Source organism: Scardinius erythrophthalmus (assembly GCF_964197995.2).
Source record: "Scardinius erythrophthalmus genome assembly, chromosome: 22".
Classification (NCBI taxonomy): Eukaryota; Metazoa; Chordata; class Actinopteri; order Cypriniformes; family Leuciscidae; genus Scardinius; species Scardinius erythrophthalmus.
In genome coordinates, this window is record NC_138242.1 from 16,757,141 (window position 1) to 16,775,641 (window position 18,501).

The 18,501-nt window shown below is 37.8% G+C and overlaps 2 protein-coding genes across 3 annotated transcripts; both read left to right on the forward strand.

Annotated features, from left to right (window-relative positions):
• The first annotated feature begins 1,007 nt into the window (after window positions 1-1,007).
• On the forward strand, window positions 1,008-10,214 carry LOC308682614 (sialic acid-binding Ig-like lectin 7). The gene is made up of 8 exons (XM_081352445.1): window positions 1,008-1,038; window positions 2,404-2,513; window positions 6,878-7,276; window positions 7,452-7,769; window positions 7,924-8,184; window positions 8,299-8,389; window positions 9,107-9,164; window positions 9,821-10,214. The coding sequence occupies exons 2-8, from the start codon at window positions 2,444-2,446 to the stop codon at window positions 10,079-10,081; spliced, it is 1,458 nt and encodes a 485-aa protein (XP_081208571.1). The 5' UTR covers window positions 1,008-1,038; window positions 2,404-2,443; the 3' UTR covers window positions 10,082-10,214.
• Window positions 10,215-10,733: 519 nt separating this feature from the next.
• Window positions 10,734-16,212, forward strand: LOC308682437 (B-cell receptor CD22-like). 2 transcript variants are annotated; one of them, XM_081352155.1, is made up of 8 exons: window positions 10,734-10,812; window positions 11,511-11,602; window positions 11,722-12,120; window positions 13,053-13,370; window positions 13,530-13,793; window positions 13,877-13,967; window positions 14,060-14,102; window positions 15,241-16,212. In XM_081352155.1, the coding sequence occupies exons 1-8, from the start codon at window positions 10,790-10,792 to the stop codon at window positions 15,463-15,465; spliced, it is 1,455 nt and encodes a 484-aa protein (XP_081208281.1). In that variant the 5' UTR covers window positions 10,734-10,789; the 3' UTR covers window positions 15,466-16,212. The 2 variants fall into 2 exon arrangements, with proteins under 2 accessions (XP_081208281.1, XP_081208280.1); XM_081352154.1 differs by lacking the exon at window positions 10,734-10,812 and having other exon boundaries at window positions 11,333-11,602.
• Window positions 16,213-18,501: the final 2,289 nt, after the last annotated feature.

Consider the following 18,501-nt stretch of genomic DNA (forward strand, 5'->3'; position numbering starts at 1 on the left):
AGACGGCGTTTGTGTGGGGGTATTATTGCGCAATACCAGCAAGAACACATCGTCTCAAACTGTCAGCAGCGTTTTGTGTGCTCGTCACCTTGTGAGTTCATTCTTCCAAGAACAACTAGCAAGAGCGTTCTCCCCAAGAACACAAGTCCGTTCTTTGCATTCTTGGTTTTGAGAAACACCAATTAATTGATGAATTTATGTTGCTGATGTGTAATCTTCAAGTATTTGATTAGCATATTCTGTCATGATAATCTATAAATTGCTTGTGTGGGAACTGTTGTAAGATGCCTACAGAGTGACACTGCATGTGAAAAGACGGATGCGACAGCTTGAGCAGACTCTCAAATGTGATCTACTGCAAAAACTCTTCCTCTTCTCAACATGGACTGCATGTTCCCGGGGGCGGGGTTTATGTAAATTTTAGGGTTAGTGATGTCACTATCCTGGGAGGAATCTTGTGTAGTCCCTACCAGCCGTTTGTTGTAGTCCTTAAAAAAAAGTTTTCTTTAAAAGCAAATATCTTCCTTTGTTTTGAACTTTGAGCGTTGTAACTTTGCAGATGTTGTTTATGCTCAAACAGCAACATTACACACTAAATGAACTTTGGGTTTCAGTTCTTTTTTTTTAATTAGTTTTACACAACATCCATGTCTCGTGAGCCAGCATTCAGTCTAAAAATGGTGTGAATTTGTGGGTTTAAGTGTTGCAGTCTTTTGCACCAGTCACATATTACAAATTTATCAATACTATCAAACAAACATTCATGCATTGCCTTTCCTTGTTTGATATGACCTTAACAACATTATTACTGTATTTGAGTTTATTTGCATATTTTTGTGCTATGGTTTCCATCCTCTTCGAACGACTGACAAACAAACATAAGCACAGAATGAACAAAGGCTGATTGGTAATATCTCGTCCTGTAGTGCTGCTGGGAGATCGTCAAGAGTACGTCACGTCACTAAGTGTTTAAGAGATCTCGCATGAAGGAAGACATTTTCATGAACTTCTGCTTTTCTTTCACTGCACTGCTCTGAGGTAAGGCTTGTCTCTTGTGAATTTTTAAAAGTATAAATCATAAGAAACATGTTGTAAACATTGAGTTCATGACAACACTTATTTATTTGATATAGGGTAACACCTTTAGTTATAAGTCACTGATAAGTTATTAGTTAATGATTAACTAATCAATTACAAAATATGAATCTACATTCATAACTGATTAATAAGTGATATGCTAACATTTTATTAATGTTTTGTTAATTCAGTTATAAGTCATTTATAAATAATTAGTTTATTATGAACTAATAATTTACAAAACATGACTATAACACGTTTCCGTGTGATGAATAGTTTACACTTTAGATTAGGGGATGCAGAAAGTGCAGTAAATGACTTGTATAGATATACAGATCACTTGAAACAGATCAGAAAGATCTCCAAATGATCTGTAACACATTTACAAGTGCTGAATAATTTATACTAGATTAGGGTAGGCAGAAAGCTTTGTAAATGATTTATTAATACGTTCACACATCATCTATAACAGGTGTTGAACACTTTGTAGTGTGTACTGCAGTGTACATGTTGACTGGTTGACTGTGCACATGATGTGAGCATCAGTTGAAGGTAAAGCCAGTTCTGAGGTTCACGTTATCACTAGATCCACACTCCACACAGAACACAAGTGTGTGCTGATGAGTGAAAAGATTGAACATAACTCACGTCATTTATAAATGTTTATCCAAAACAAATAAATGACTCTTCTTCAAAATATTGCTTTAGCATACCTGTGTTTGTGCTTTTGAACACAGACCAGCTTACAACTTCACGATACATCAATAAATGATATACTAATCAATTACCAATGGTTAATTTATCATTTGTTAATGATTAACTATTGTTTATTGAGATAATGATACTAAAACAATGTTGACATTTATTAGTGATTAATAATGTATCAACTAATGACTAAATAACCATCTACTAATGATCTGTTTGATTTACTTAATCATTTAAAAATCGTTTAAAATGACTTACAAAACATTTGTAAATCGATAACATATCACAAATAATTTATGAACGTAGTCATTTTGTAAATGATTAGCTCATCATTAACTGATAATTTATAAATTACTTATAACTGAATTAACAAAACAATCAATACATTTTAGCATATCACTTATTAATCATTTATGAACGTTTATTCATGTTTTGTAAGTGATTAGTGTCTTAACTGAACGTTATTAAGATATTAACCATGGGAGAGTCTGCAGTGACTGTTAACTTTCTTTAAATCTCTTTAGTTAAACACAGTAATAACACTCAAGCTGAAGGTACAATTCATTGCTCACAGTTGTGGACAGAGAAAAATAATTGTTGTGGGTTTTTTTGGCACACAAGTATATTTAGGTTATCTCCTGTTTGCGTCAGAGCTCCAGTGATGTCTGTGTTCCAGATCATGTCCTTCATCATCATCATCATCAGCTCTGTGTTTCTACACACTCACTCAGGTTGGTCCATATTACACTCAAATTTATTTTTTATATTCAGCAGAACCACAACTGATATGATACACAAGAGATAAAATCATAGACTGTAAAAAAATATGGACGTAGTGTCCGTGACGTCACCCGTAGGTTTCTGAAGAGCATTTTTGAAGCCTAAAGTGGGCGGAGCCGGCCGTCGCCATCTTGGCCTTGCGTCACTCCCGGATAACAGAAAATAGGCAAACAGGCGGGGCGTGAGATGAGGAGCCTGGCTAGCTATCTGAAATCTCCTAGCTCGACGTGATCGAGTTAGCTGATGATGTTAAGCCAATTAAACTTTCCTATTTTTGCCCTTCGAAATATTATAATAGTTAAAAGACATGGCTACAAGTGAGACTGTGTACTTCGAGAGTGTTTGTGTGTGACAGTGATTTATGTGCATACATGTCCGTTACTCTTTCATGGTCCGTCAGCGCGGCATTGCTCAAGTTCGTAGAGAGCTTATTCAGTCCATTTTAGATTCTGATTTTGGCCGTCTCTCAAATGGGTTAAACCATAGATATATTGCCTTTGAAGAGCAAGTAAATGCGCTAGAAAATCCGCGCTCATTCATGTGCATTTATTGCATGGACGGAGAAAGCGCTGACGCCCGCATGATTTCATCTGACGGTACATAAGCATATTATAATCCATCTGTTCCGTGAGAGCAGAACGAACGAGCATGTATTGACGTTTTAAATTTGAAAACCCCCAAAAGCAACGAAATTGTCAGACATCCATTAGTACAGGTTCACGGAGGAAAACAACTGAAATACAGCGCTGGTTGTTGTCTCGAACGATAACGACGAAATCCAAAGACGTGGGCTTTGTACCCAAGTATTAAATTGTATGAAATAATCCCGAAAAAAAGCACAAACACAGCAGAGATGGCAAGTTCAGCAGCTAACATTGCTGAGGTGAAGTGACGGCTAGTAACAGCAGACAAACGGCTAGCACTGACAGCGGCAATCCATCTGTCACTCAAGTGGCCACTGGCCACACCCTTAAATTTAAATATTAATCAACTAAACGGACGAGTTATAAAATAATTCACCCCCCTCACAGTTGTTATGAAGGGCACAATTAGCTGTATAGACCAAAGCCACATAGAGATCCAGGCTGTAAACATATTTTTTTCTGCTGTAAAGTTGGTAATTTTAACATGAGGGAGATACAGATTTGACTCACTTCTGCAGCCAGGCCAAGCGGCCAGTCAATGAATTGCAGTTTAACTCACTTCCGTGTTGGTTTCAAGAGAGAGACGGGGAGGTTGCCGCTTGGATAAAATGCAGGTGTAGCGCCCCCAACAGTTGTTTATGGGGGAAGGCTAACTTGAGTTCTTTTAGATCTAATATCCAATCAAATTCTATATTTATTTTAATAAGGGCAAATTATTAATCAGGTTGCTGTGGTTCTCAAATAAACCCAGAGTTATAAAATGAAAATGAAATAACAATAGCAACAACAATTGAAACAAATAAAGCCCTTTAATGAATATAAAATAAAATAATCACACAAGAATATGAATTAGTAAACAACCAAAAGATGATTGACAGTGTAATGCCGGCGAAAATCTAATAATCCAATACAAAAAATACCACAGTTCTCGTAGCAGGCCTGAATCGACGCTTGGGTTCGTTGTAGCCTAAGTTTGTGACTGCTGCTTCACTCCGTAGAGCAAAATTAAAAAAAAATTAATGCGCTCACCACATGTGATGTTGCACAACAGTACCGTCTCCGGCGATCGCGTGCGTTGTCTAGGTCCCGATGCAGCTCTCTCGATGCAATCGAATGTCCCAGACTGTGTGGTGAACAATCGAGTCCGGTTGAAGAGATGAGGAGAAAGACCGCGAAATTAAAAAATACGACTTATTATATTACTATGTTATTGTGTCACAAAATGTAGTTTTAAGAGTTTCTCAGTCGAGAATGTAGTTGTTTGAAGCTCAAATATGCTGTTATTTATTATAAAAAACACACTAACAACGACAAATGTTTAATTTCACAATCTATAGCTTCGGTTAAATACTAGTATATTAAACATATAAGTTAAAATACATTAATGACTTGTTATAGCGTAGTACAAACTTCTTCTATAATAAAGTGATTTTGTATTATTTGTAACCAGGCACTAAAGCGATTACCCATAAAACGTGCTTTGAACCAATCGGATTGCTTGGGTCCTAAACTCGGACTCATCTCTTCAACCGGACTCGATTGTTCACCACACCGGTCCATTTAGTCAACAATCCAACAAACAGGCAGTCTTTATGGTCTTTCGTCCCACGCCGCGCACGCACTCGCACTCAGCAGCTCGCGTCAAACTTCAAACTGTCCGTAAACAAACTGAATTGAGCTCTTCGTCAAAGCACTGTTCAGCATTCAGATATCACCCGATAGTTTGTCAGGATTAGTCACCCTAATCTATCAGATGTTACCAGAGAAATATGTTATTCACATATTATGGTCTCTATTCCTCGTGCTCTCTCTACACTGTTCTAAAATTCTTTGTCTGACGTCATTCCTCTCTTCTTCGGCACTCGCACAACACAACCAGTAAGCCTATGTAACTTTCACTTTATAACATAAAGTAAACATCTTACATGTCAAGTAATAATAACAATGTACATTTCTTTTTACAGAACTGGAAAAATATACAATATGAAAATAAACAAATTTAACAAACCACTGATCTGGTTTATTATATTACCCAATTTTCCCACGGGTTACACCGGCATGTGATTGGCAAATGACAAGAAAATGTATCGGTTAAAGCATATATGACTGGAGAAGACTTTAAAGGTCCCATGACATGAAATTTTCACTTTCTGAGGTTTTTTAACATTAATATGAATTCCCATAGCCTGTATATGGTCCCCAAGTTTCTAGAAATTTTAATCGGTGTAAATCGAGCTTTTGCTATCTTTCTCTGCCTTTGAGAAAATGGACGCTCAATCGCGCTGATCTTGAATCTCCTCCTTATGACGTTATAAGGAGGAATGTTACCCCCCCCTTTCTCTGCTTTGCCCGCCCAGAGAATATTTTCTGCCCATGAGAAAATGAGCTAGGAAGTAGGAACGCGCGCGCGATTTTAGTTTGTCCACGAGAGATATCATGGCTTTTGAGCGAGCGAAGCATAATAATTGCTCAATAATTGGATGTACAAATGAACACCGAGGGGTTAATACAGAGCTGGGCTTGCTGAACGTCTGAAACTAAAGTCTGGATCAGTACCAACTCTCTTTGGCTCAGCTAACGTTACACAACTCGGACAAGTAAGTCAACTAATGATACAAGTTGTTGCTTTACTGTTTATGGTTACCTAGCTTGTTACACGTAGAATGTGGCTGTAACATTAGCTATGCAGTTACTTGCACTAATGTAAAGGTAGACAGCATCAAGTATGTGTGTGAATACACACACTGTAATGCGAGTGTTGTACACTTCTTTGTTATTTGGATAGCGTTTTCCTGTTGGTTATACGGCGTGCGCGATATCCGCATTTCAAGATCGCAGAGCTTGATGTAATTGTAATAAGATAAATTACAGATGTTACAGATCTCCCGTGAAAAGGCAACAGTAGGTTAGCGTTAGCTACATGATAATAACTAAACCATCCGAATAAAGTACCGTATCCAGACATAATATTTTAAACTAACCATTCGGAAACGTCCTGCTGGAGCTGCTGAGTTGCAACTTCTTCATCCGTTGCTTCTCCATCTGGATCAGATTCTGGGTCAAACTGAAATGCTTGAACGATTGCGTGTCTCCGTGCCATTGCAATATATCCAATGTAAACATGCATGGTCTACCGTTGCCGCAGATGGTCAAGGCCACACCCACCCTCCACCTTACGCCGCCTTTCTCCTCCTCATTAACATTTAAAGCTACAGACACCGAAACGGCCCGTCTGAAGGAAGCTCATTCTGGGACTGGCTTATAGTGGCTATAATTCTGCACTGAGACTGAATTTTTGGAAAGAGATTTCAGATACAGTACTAGGGACCATTAAGGCCTATATTAAAGCCTACAAAAAGTAGCATGTCATGGGACCTTTAAATACAGGGCAGAAGTCATATGTCATAATTACTTTTATGGTGCTGTGTTGTCCTTTTTGGAGCTTGACTTTCCTATATCAGTGTGCTGTACTCTTTTGTTGTAAGCAAGAGCAGAATGAAAAAAATCTGTAAAAACTTTATTTTAAGAAAAATAGACATGCAGGTTTGGAAGAACATGAAGATTTGTAACTAAAAGGGTGAGATTTTTCATTTTTGGGGGAGCTGTCCCTTTACAACCTTTACCTCTCTAAGGTTTAAATTATAATGCACTAATGTGTTTTTATGTTTCAGCTGATAATAATAACTACTCTGCAGAGATGCCTGAGAACGTAACAGCTCTGACAGGCTCTTGTGTGCAGATTCCTTGTACATTCACCATCTCCAATTTTGAGGACAAACGTAACAAGGCAAAATCTATTAATGGGATCTGGCTAAAAAATACATCAAAGTTTGCTAATGAAGACGGTTTCATAGCTTTTAATAGTAGCAAAAACATCATAAGAGGATTTAGTGACATACAGATTTCTGGAAATCTCAGTGAGAGGAACTGCACAACTGTCTTCTATAACATCATGATGAATCATTCAGATCTTTACTACTTCAGACTGGAAATGGAGCCAAATGTGTTCAAAGGAACGTTTAACCCCAATACAGATCATTCAAGAAAGACTGTGAGGATCACTGTCAAAGGTAAACGTCATCTCCATTGTCTTTAACATACAGGTTCTTATGCTTTCCTTCACTTGTAAGTCACTTGATAAATTGAATAAATGAATACATTTAAATGTAAATATTATTAACATAATTAACAAACATCACTAAGAACAGATTATTAATGATGAGCTACAATCATGTATTTCTGTAGATTCACCACAACCTCTCATCCTTAAACCCACTGATCTGAAAGCAGTGATGGAGAACACAACAGTCAGTCTGAGCTGCTCTGCTGAAACCCCCTGCCCCAAACAACCTCCTACAATATCCTGGTCCAACATCCCTGAATCTGCCCACATTACAACACAGTTACAGGAGAAACCTGATAAAACCCAGTCAGTGTTTTCACACATGACCTTCAAAGCTTCATACATGGATCACAGAAAGAACATCTCCTGCACTGCTACATATCCAAGAAAAACATCTGAAGACTCAACTGTGGAGACCACTGTGATGCTACAAGTCCTGTGTAAGAGATTAGACTGCTTACTTCCTTTAGCCCTGTGTGTACTTAAATGCACAAAGTGCTGCTTAAACAGAATTTGGTGTTTAGATTCCTAAAATGTCTAATGCACAGGTGTTTTACTGCTTTTCCTATTTTTGTGCTTGTGTTTCTGTCAAAGTTTCTCCAAAAGAAACTCACATCACCGTCGATCCATCTGCTTCAGTCTCTGTTAACACTAATGTGACTTTGACCTGCAAAAGCAAATTCAATCCATCAGAAAAAATGAACTACACCTGGTACAAACGTGGACAAGAGACTCCAATAGCTCAGGGAAAGCAGATTACCTTCACTGGAACTCAAAATAATGCAGGATGGTATTCCTGCACTGCACAGAATAAACTTGGAAAACAGTCAGCAGAGATCCAGCTCACAGTTGAAGGTGAGTTTACACAGTCTACATGTAAAGAACAAGGTCATTTACAGATTTAAGGCAATGAAGATTATATTGAAATACAACATTCTGGTGGAATTACAAGTGTTTCACATCCTATAGGACAAGATGGACACTTTATGCCTCTGACTGCTGGTTGTGTGGGAGGAATTGTGGCAGTTCTCATGCTCTTTGCTCTTGGGTTTTGTGCAAGGTAAATTAAGTAACACTTTCAGTAACTTAATCATCGCTGATGTCATTTTGAAAGAGCCAGTTTTAGGATGTACTCAGCATTGTACTTGTGTTTAAGCCTCATTCACTGTTATGAGAGTTAGTAGTGTTTGACTTCATACAGAGATCAGATCAGCTATTAAAGCACTTCTGTTTAAGCAGCACTTTGTGCGTTTAAGCACGCACAGGTCTATGTTAAAGGAAGTAAGCAGTCTAATCTCTTACACCAGACTTGTAGCATCACAGTGGTCTCCACAGTTGAGTCTTCAGATGTTTTTCTTGGATATGTAACATTGCAGGAGATGTTCTTTCTGTGATCCATGTATGAAGCTTTGAAGGTCATGTGTGAAAACACTGACTGGGTTTTATCAGGTTTCTCCTGTAACTGTGTTGTAATGTGGGCAGATTCAGGGATGTTGGACCAGGATATTGTAGGAGGTTGTTTGGGGCAGGGGGCTTCAGCAGAGCAGCTCAGACTGACTGTTGTGTTCTCCATCACTGCTTTCAGATCAGTGGGTTTAAGTTCAGGAGGTTGTGGTGAATCTACAGAAATACATGATTTTAGCTCGTCATTAAGAAGCTTAGTGATGTTTGTTAATTATGTAAATAATATTTACATTTAAATGTATTCATTTATTAAATTTATCAAGTGACTTACACTTGATCAGTTTTCAGTTTAATTATTCATTTCCTCTCACAGGACCAGGATAAAGACACACAGGGGAGACATTGTTGGAGACAAAGATTCCTTGCATCAGGTTTGTGAACTTCCTCAAACACCAGTCGGTTCACACCACTGCACAAACAACCACAGAACCATTTTTAATAGATCATTGTCATTGCTATAAAGCAGATGCTCAATTCTGGTCCTGCACATTCTGTATGCCTCTCTTAATAATATCTTTCTAATACACATCTAATAGAACTAAATTCTATTTATTTTCAGATTAAATCGCATAGTTCAGTCATGAAACTCTAGATGGTGCAAGCTGATAGGTCCTTTACATGCAATTTCTAGCAAACACATAATTTACTACAGTAGCACAATCTGATTGGCCTCTGCAGATTCTGCAGCCAATGAGCTTGCTAGCTTGCTCAACATTTAAATAGTCTGGTTACACCTTATTTTCCAAGGTGGAAGTAAGCTATTTCCTGTGAATGTGCAAGACTTCTAATTCATAGCTAGAAGAATAACAAAGTGCAGTAAACGGTAACTTTTTTTATTCATATATCAGGTATATATGTATCTATTAGCAGTGGGAAGCTCATACTCTACAGCAGCAGCAGCGTGCTTAGCAGTTCTAGTCAGTTAAAACCAAATACATTAACATAGTCATATAATATCCATTAACTATTAAGTTGTCATGTTTGAAATGCTGGTATATACACCAAATGTTTTTGTTTTAATTTTTAGGCACAGGATGAAACTATTGACAGGAATTCCACATATGATGATGTCCTCACCCTAACCACCCAGGACAACAAGATCTCTGATCATTATAGTGTGTGTGAGTTCATGACTCAGACTGACCACAATAGAGGAAAAGACCAAACCGAAGAAGACAACCATGATAGAGGTTCAGATGTAGTATATGCTCAGGTCCACATGATACACAAAAAAACAAAAGCCATCAGTGTTGTGCCAGAGGACATTTATGCTCAGGTGAAAAAATAATTTTTTTACATCTCATAGCAAAAAAAGATTTCTTTATGCTTATACTGTATATGCTAGGCTATATATTTTCTCATGTGAACAAATATATTCCTCTTTTAGCTTTATATTTTCTGATGAATAAAAGTATATCATTAAAAACAATGAGTGACTGCATTTCTCTCTATTTTCATGGGGTGGGGGGGGGTGTTCTGTTGTTGTATTTCTTTAAAGAAATTATACTTCCTAGTAGAGATGTGCTATATAGGCCTATTTTAGAAAGACTTTGTTTTTTAACTGTTAACGTCCTATTAGTTAAATCAGTCAGTTAATTACAGTTAATCAAAGAAGATAAAAAATTAAGAGCGAGGAAAATCCTCTTTACTGGAGAAATCATACAGATGTAAGCTATGTGGTAAGTTAGAACAGACAGAGTAAGTTTTCACTATACTTCAGACTTTAGTCATGATTAAAAATGTGTTATTCAGTATGTTTATGTGAGGCTGCCTGACCTGTAGATGTTGCAAGCTAGCTAATATCGTAAGCATGTAGCAGTAGCACGTCGTTACTCTAAAAGTGCATGAAAAGTGCATTTTACAAAATTCTTTTACAAAGGCTTAGCCCCCCTATATTTCCCGGAAAAAAAACTTCCTGTTTGATGACATTACACTGGGGTGTTTTGCAATGTCACGTCATGAAACATGAGGACAGTTTTAGGCACTTCTGCTTCTTATGAGTGAAACTACTTTTCTGAGGTAAGAATTTTTATAGATTTTAATCTTTTACCTTTCTTTCGCACACAATTCATTTATATGTCTTATGTGGGCTATAACTTGATCACCAACATGTTCGTTATTTCACAGTTTAGCTAAAGATGCTGGTGATCAAGTTATCTGTGATCAAGTTACACATTATCTGTAAATAACAGAAACAGTGAGATCTGAGTTGCTAATGGTGAGAGTTTGCAGTAGCTGACTGTGAGTTCCTGTGAGTTTTACTGAATCAAGTAACTGTTGCATGAATTAATCTAAAAAAAAAATAGTTTGTGACAATGAGGAAATAATTTGGCATACTTTTTTTTTTTTTGTATTTATGAAGTTAAGTGAATAAAAATAATTTATGTTTGTCTGTAGCTCAAATGTATCACTTTTGTTCATGTAACCAAATGCAGTCAGGCTGATGGAGTCAGATCATATATAGTAATAAATTGTCATTTTGATGTTACGACATAAAAGCATTTTTTTAGCTTATTCAACATGAATATTTACAGTGGATGAATAAAAGAAGTTAACAATCAATACAACAGAATACATGTATCTGTGTGAGTCTAACAGTGAAAATATAGTAACTCATTGTTCTATATGATCTAACAAATATTGAAATGAACAAATGTTGTATGTGTGATGAAGTGTACTGTGATGGTGTTGTGGACTAATTTGTCATTATTGTTGAGTCCAATGTCATCCTCGCCACAAACCCTAATGGCAGGAATCCAGATCACTTCCTTCATTTTCATCAGCTCTGTATTGATACATACTTTCTCAGGTAGGTAAATCTTTGTTGTCATTATGAATGAGGATGAGTATTATTATAATGTGCATTGATAGAAATTTAAACCCAAATTCTCAAATCGCTAGCTTGACTAATGTGTTTTTATGTTTCAGCTGATGATAATATCTACTTTGCAGAGATGCCTGAGACAGTAACAGCTCTGACAGGCTCTTGTGTGCAGATTCCTTGTACATTCACCATCTCCAATTTTAAGGACAAACGTAACAAGGCAAAATCTATTAATGGGATCTGGCTAAAAAATACATCAAAGTTTGCTAATGAAGACGGTTTCATAGCTTTTAATAGCAGCAAAAACATCATAAGAGGATTTAGTGACATACAGATGACTGGAAATCTCAGTGAGAGGAACTGCACAACTGTCTTCTATAACATCATGATGAATCATTCAGATCTTTACTACTTCAGACTGGAAATGGAGCCAAATGTGTTCAAAGGAACGTTTAACCCCAATACAGATCATTCAAGAAAGACTGTGAGGATCACTGTCAAAGGTAAACGTCATCTCTATTGTCTTTAACATACAGGTTCTTATGCTTTCCTTCACTTGTAAGTCACTTGAAAAATTGAATAAATGAATACATTTAAATGTAAATATTATTTACATAATTAACAAACATCACTAAGAACAGCTTCTTAAAGGAGAACTCCGGTCAATTTTAACATTGAGCTCATTTTTTTGTAAACTTGGAGTGCTGTCAGTAGAGAGAACAACGACAAAAAACGGTGTTGCCTACACCGTGTTATCCTCTTTTTAAAATTTGCACCATGTTGACTTCAATAGGGCAAGTTTTAAACCTGCTTTTAGCCTCTTAACATCCTTGATGTGTCATTACAAGTGCACAGCTAATGTGAGTGATTCCTTCAGAGTGATCACGGGTGAATCTGACTGCAGTAGATGTGAAAGATATTAATAAAAATGATGTTATTTCAGCCAGCGCACATACCTGTATTTACATCCTGTTTTCGGTCGAAGTCCATAGTAATCGACTGTCGAGTTCACGCACGTGGTCATAGGTAACTAAACCTATGCGTGTGAACTCGACAATCGATTACTATGGACTTCGACCGAAAACAGGATGTAAATACAGGTATGTGCGCTGGCTGAAATAACATCATTTTTATTAATATCTTTCACATCTACTGCAGTCAGATTCACCGTGTTCACTCAGAAGGAATCACTCACATTGGCTGTGCACTTGTAATGCATCAAGGATGTTAAGAGGCTAAAAGCAGGTTTAAAACTTGCCCCATTGAAGTCAACAGGGTGCAAATTTTAAAAAGAGGATAACACGGTGTAGGCAACACCGTTTTTTGTCGTTGTTCTCTGTATTGACAGCACTCCAAATTTACAAAAAAATTAGCTCAGGTTAAAATTGCCTGGAGTTCTCCTTTAATGACGAGCTACAATCATGTATTTCTGTAGATTCACCACAACCTCCTGAACTTAAACCCACTGATCTGAAAGCAGTGATGGAGAACACACCAGTCAGTCTGAGCTGCTCTGCTGAAACCCCCTGCCCCAAACAACCTCCTACAATATCCTGGTCCAACATCCCTGAATCTGCCCACATTACAACACAGTTACAGGAGAAACCTGATAAAACCCAGTCAGTGTTTTCACACATGACCTTCAAAGCTTCATACATGGATCACAGAAAGAACATCTCCTGCAATGTTACATATCCAAGAAAAACATCTGAAGACTCAACTGTGGAGACCACCGTGATGCTACAAGTCTGGTGTAAGAGATTAGACTGCTTTCTTCCTTTAACATAGCCTTACTTCCTTACTTCCTTTAAGTGCTGCTTAAACAGAATTTGGTGTTTAGCTTCCTAGAAATGTCTAATGCACAGGTGTTTTACATGCTTTCCCTATTTATGTGTTTGTGTTTCTGTCAAAGTTTCTCCAAAAGAAACTCACATCACCGTCAATCCATCTGCTTCAGTCTCTGTTAACACTAATGTGACTTTGACCTGCAAAAGCAAAGCCAGTCCATCAAGAGAAATAAACTACAGCTGGTACAAACTTGGACAGGAGACTCCAATAGCTCAGGGAAAGAAGATTAGTTTAATCGTAACTCATAATAATACAGGATCGTACTTCTGCATTGCACAGAATAAACATGGAAACCAGTCATCAGCAGAGATCCAGCTCACAGTTGAAGGTAAATGAAGCATTGGCTTTGGATGTACTGGATTTATGAATACTGTTTAAAACACAATCCCGATTAACTCTGTTGTATTTTAGAGAGTGGATTCTCTCAGCGTGTGATATATGGTTGTACAGGAGGACTTTTGGCTTTTTTTCTGTTGTCTGCAGTATTTTTTTACTGGATGAGGTAAATGTATAACAATAGAAATATATATGTATATTAATTAATTAATTAAATTATTTAAATACTTGATTATTTCATTTCTTTTTTTACAACAGAACAAAGACATCAAGTCAGGCCCATGTCATAGGAAGAGATCAGGTGGGTTTTTTATAAGAGTCCTACTAAAAGACATGAAACACTTCAATAAACAAGACATTACGTAACTTCCATTTTAAACAAAATATTGTAAGTTGTTTTGTCCACAACAAAAATGTTCCAAACGAATTAACACAGAATTAACCTTTGCAATTGCAATTCGCAATTAATTTTTTTTTTTTTTTGAAAAAGTAATTACTTCACAATGGCTTAAATAAATGTGTTTAGTATGAATGTTATCCGGGCGTACTACATTCGCTATGTTGTCATTATCATTTGGCCTACCAGCAGCAGTTGTGCCGCTTCACTGCCATTCATAAATCCTCTCCCATGGCCTCATGGATAGTCCATCAAATGCACACTTCAGAATCTCACCGGAAGAAGTAGGTCATCCGGGTAGTTTTTGCCTACTCTTTTATGAGTACTGTGAATTTGGACATAATGTACTTCTTTTGTCACATAGTCTGTTTTTCGCCTACTATATAGTAGGGAAGTATGTGATTTCAGATGCACGTCCGAATTCAATGTTAGCTTCACTTCCTGTCTCCTGAGATACCTTCATCTGATCTATTTTTGAAAGCAGCGTAGATGTATCCTTTGCTGCCTTTGATATCCCACAATCCTGTGCGTTCCATTTGTTGACAGTTGAGCTAGAAAAAGAAAGATGGCATCTGAAAGTTGCGGTTGCTGGTCAGTTTGTGTGTGAATGTAAATTATTTTACCAATTTTTTCCACTTCTGATGTCATTTCTAGCGAGAAATGAATACTGTAGTTATTAAATATTTGTTTAGTTCTCACCAACACTCGCTCTATTTTGCTGTAGATCAGAGTCTGAGAGTCATTGCCTATAAGGCAGCGAGGCAACATGTCAGCTGCCTAAGTTTCATAATGCAGCCTATATGAATGATTAAGTTGAGTGAATGAATCAATGATTCACTCATTAAGACAGTCCCTTGTCGCCACCTATTGTTGTACCAATGTAATCTGCAGAAAGAGTCACTGAATTCTGTTAAAGTAAATTGTTTTCTTCTAATCTTCTAAAGACTCACTCATTATTGGATCTCCTCAAACAACACTTAATTTGCAGAAGAATGAAAGTGATTTCAAAAATAATCATTTTAAAATGACTTATTTTCCTCAGGCTACGGATAAAAACAGTGACATGGTGGCTGTCTATGCTAACAGTTCCATTGCGACCAGCAAGAAAAGTGAAAAGAAAGAAACTGATGATCTCCACTATGGAGAGATTGACTTCTCCAAACTCCAGACGGGCGACATGACAAGAGAACTCTCAAACAATGACCCACAGACAGAGTATGCTGAGATTCAAGTGGCAAGGAGAAACAACAAGAATCAAAAGTGTTGAGCAAATGGACAAACAAATGTAACATTGCCTAAGTAGTGAAATAATACACTAGACCGCAGCATTTAAAAGGAATATAATTATTGGGCACCTATGATTACCTTGTTAAATTATAGGTCACCGTGATTTTTTTGCCATGTTCCTGGATCATCATATTTTGTTGACCCTGGAACAACATTCCTGTCTGAAAATTGAGTCTTAACCCATATCCCTACCCTTAAAACTAACCCTACCCATAACTTATCCCTAAAATCAGAGGGAAATGATAGGTGAATAACACTGATGTATAGTTGTAAGCCTAAACTTGACATAAACTTGTCCCTCAAATCTGATTGGTTGATTGAAATGTTGTATATACACACATTCATACATACATATACTGTATATATAGGACCAGAATTTGATGAAATATGCTTTTTGATGTGTATGCTGTGTACTTTTTGTGGCCATTTGAGTTAATAAATGGTTGAGAATGTTTGAGAAATTAAGTTTTATCAATCATATTTTGGAAGGCTACACTCTTTTCAGATTACTCTACACAGTGTCAATTTATTTAAATTGCATTCGAATCAGAACACAATAATAAATATCCTCCTGATGCAATGTTAAGAAATCTCATTTAAGCAACTGTGTCATTGAGATGGTGGGTAGTGCTCATATCTCAGCCTTTACAAAACTTTAAAAGTTGTTGCAGGATGAGGAAATATTTGGACACTTCTGCTTTAAGTTCAGTTAAAACTCTTCTGAAGGAACTACATTTGACTTTTTTCTTTCTCGCTCACTATTTTTCTATCATTATTCACTATATTCTTATATGTAATTAACAGCTCATTTATTTAAAGTTCATACAAAATCTTTACTGTGAGGTTTGTGTGGATTTATGGTGTGAGGAGATTCTAGTTAAAACTGATTTGTCACCTCATTTAAATCATACAGCAAGTTTTATTACAATACAATATACAATAACAGACAACTGTTCTTGACACAAATTCATATAATTGTAGTCAATGTTTAAATTTGAACTAAATAGTGCAAAAAATACCAGCAAATAGTAATAAAGAACAAATAAATATGTTCCAGGCAATGTCCATTGATTTGCCCATGAGCTCAGAAAAATGAAGTGCTTCTGAGTGATCAAAGGTAACAAAACCATGCATGAAACGTTTCGGGTAACAAATATATCTTTGGTTCCTTGAGAAGGGGAACGAGATACTACTTCTGAATAAGACACTATGAGGAACTCCATCAGCGTGACCGTGTCCATGTGACTGTGAGTATAACAGGGTGCCATGTAGTACATGACGTCACTCGAGTTTGAAGCCATGCTGAAGTGGTCTCATTGTTTCAGTGGAACCGCTGTCTTCAGATACGACTAGACACGCTCGTTCATGAGACGTGCTTTCATAGTGACCGAGTCCAACTCCATCCCAAGAAAAGAGATGCTCCGCACTGGGGAGAGCTTGCTCTTTTCCCAGTTGACCTGAAGCCCTAAGCAGCTGAGGTGTCTGAGCACCAGGTCTCTATGTGCACACTTTAAATCTAAGACCCTGTTTACGCCTGGTATAAATATGTGTTTTGGTTGATCGGATCACAAGTGGACGACGCTAAATACAAATGTAAATGGGGTCTAACGTTTTGAGCTTATCCAATTTCTGGATTTTTGGATTAAAACACCAGGTGTAAACGGGGATATGTCTCCCTCGTCAACTTGATCCGATCAACCAAACCGCATCTTAAACAGGGCCTGAGTGAGCTAGTAGAATCAGACAGTCATCAAGATAATTAAGATTCGAATGGGGCAAGGACCGCCTCTGGGACACTCGTGACGTCACAGCACCATCACTTGACATCCTGTGTGTTGTGTTGCATTCCTTAAAAGAGAACTCCGGTCAATTTTAACATTGAGCTCATTTTTTTTGTACATTTGGAGTGCTGTCAATACAGAGAACAATGACAAAAATTGGTGTTGCCTACACCGAGTTATTCTATTTTTAAAATTTGCACCCTGTTGACTTCAATGGGGCAAGTACTAAACCTGCTTTTAGCCTCTTAACATCCTTGATGTGTCATTACAAGTGCACAGAAAATGTGAGTGATTCCGTCTGAGTGAACACGAGTGAATCTGACTGCAGTAGATGCGAAAGATATGTATAAAAATGATGTTATTTAAGCCAGCGCAAATACCTGTTTACATCCTGTTCTCAGTTTAAGTCCAAAGTAATCAATTGCCGAGTTCACGCGCGTGATCATAGGTAACTAAACCTGCAGTAGATGTGAAAGATATGTATAAAAATGATGTTATTTAAGCCAGCGCAAATACCTGTGTTTACATCCTGTTTTTCGGTTGAAGTCCAAAGTAGTCGATTGCCGAGTTCTCTTACGAGAGTCCTCTCGTACTGCGTTTTATCAAAACGCTACGGGAAAAGTCTCTTTTCACGAAACACTGAAGCAAAAATTATCCTTTAATTTTCATATATGTAAAACGCGTTGCGGCAGCAGCAGACAGCTATGGCGAGACGGCTTGTTCGCTCATTGGCTGCTCTGCGGCAACTGCTTAAGCCTATCGAGCGAGGCCTGAGATGACATCAGGCCAATGAGGGCGCTTCGCGCCCTCCTCGCCACTTCCCGCCGAAACGGGCGTGGCTTACCCCTATAAAAGGAGCTCGAGAAGGCTGACTCACTTGATTTTAATCTCTTCAGCGAAGCGCACGCATCGCTGGATCACGGAAGCAGCGTCGTTGAAGCAAGCACATCAGCGGGACGAGCCCTCGAAGCTGCTGGCCAACGCCGCCTTCTACAGCCGTACCTGCTGCGCTTTCCGGCGCCTATATCCTTTCATTGCCTTTGTGTGTGTGTGTGTGTGTTTCCTGCATCACTCACCCCTAAAAGAGCTGCGTCTTTTTTAAGATGCCTTCTTGCGGCTCGTGCCGAGCCCCACTCACCGAGGGAGACAAGCACGTCATCTGTGTTTCCTGCCTGGGTGAGGACCATGCAGCGCTCGCGCTCGCTGACGGCGGATGCCCTCACTGCGAGCTTTTG

What these genes read in the sequence shown, in the direction of transcription:
- LOC308682614 (XM_081352445.1), top strand. Translation starts at nt 2,444, where the DNA reads ATGTCTGTGTTCCAGATCATGTCCTTCATCATCATCATCATCAGCTCT. An exon ending in TGTGAGGATCACTGTCAAAG is followed by an intron (nt 7,277 to 7,451) that starts GTAAACGTCATC and finishes GTATTTCTGTAG; the next exon opens with ATTCACCACAACCTCTCATC. An exon ending in ACAAAGATTCCTTGCATCAG is followed by an intron (nt 9,165 to 9,820) that starts GTTTGTGAACTT and finishes TTTAATTTTTAG; the next exon opens with GCACAGGATGAAACTATTGA.
- LOC308682437 (XM_081352154.1), top strand. Translation starts at nt 11,461, where the DNA reads ATGAAGTGTACTGTGATGGTGTTGTGGACTAATTTGTCATTATTGTTG. An exon ending in TGTGAGGATCACTGTCAAAG is followed by an intron (nt 12,121 to 13,052) that starts GTAAACGTCATC and finishes GTATTTCTGTAG; the next exon opens with ATTCACCACAACCTCCTGAA. An exon ending in CGTGATGCTACAAGTCTGGT is followed by an intron (nt 13,371 to 13,529) that starts GTAAGAGATTAG and finishes TTTCTGTCAAAG; the next exon opens with TTTCTCCAAAAGAAACTCAC.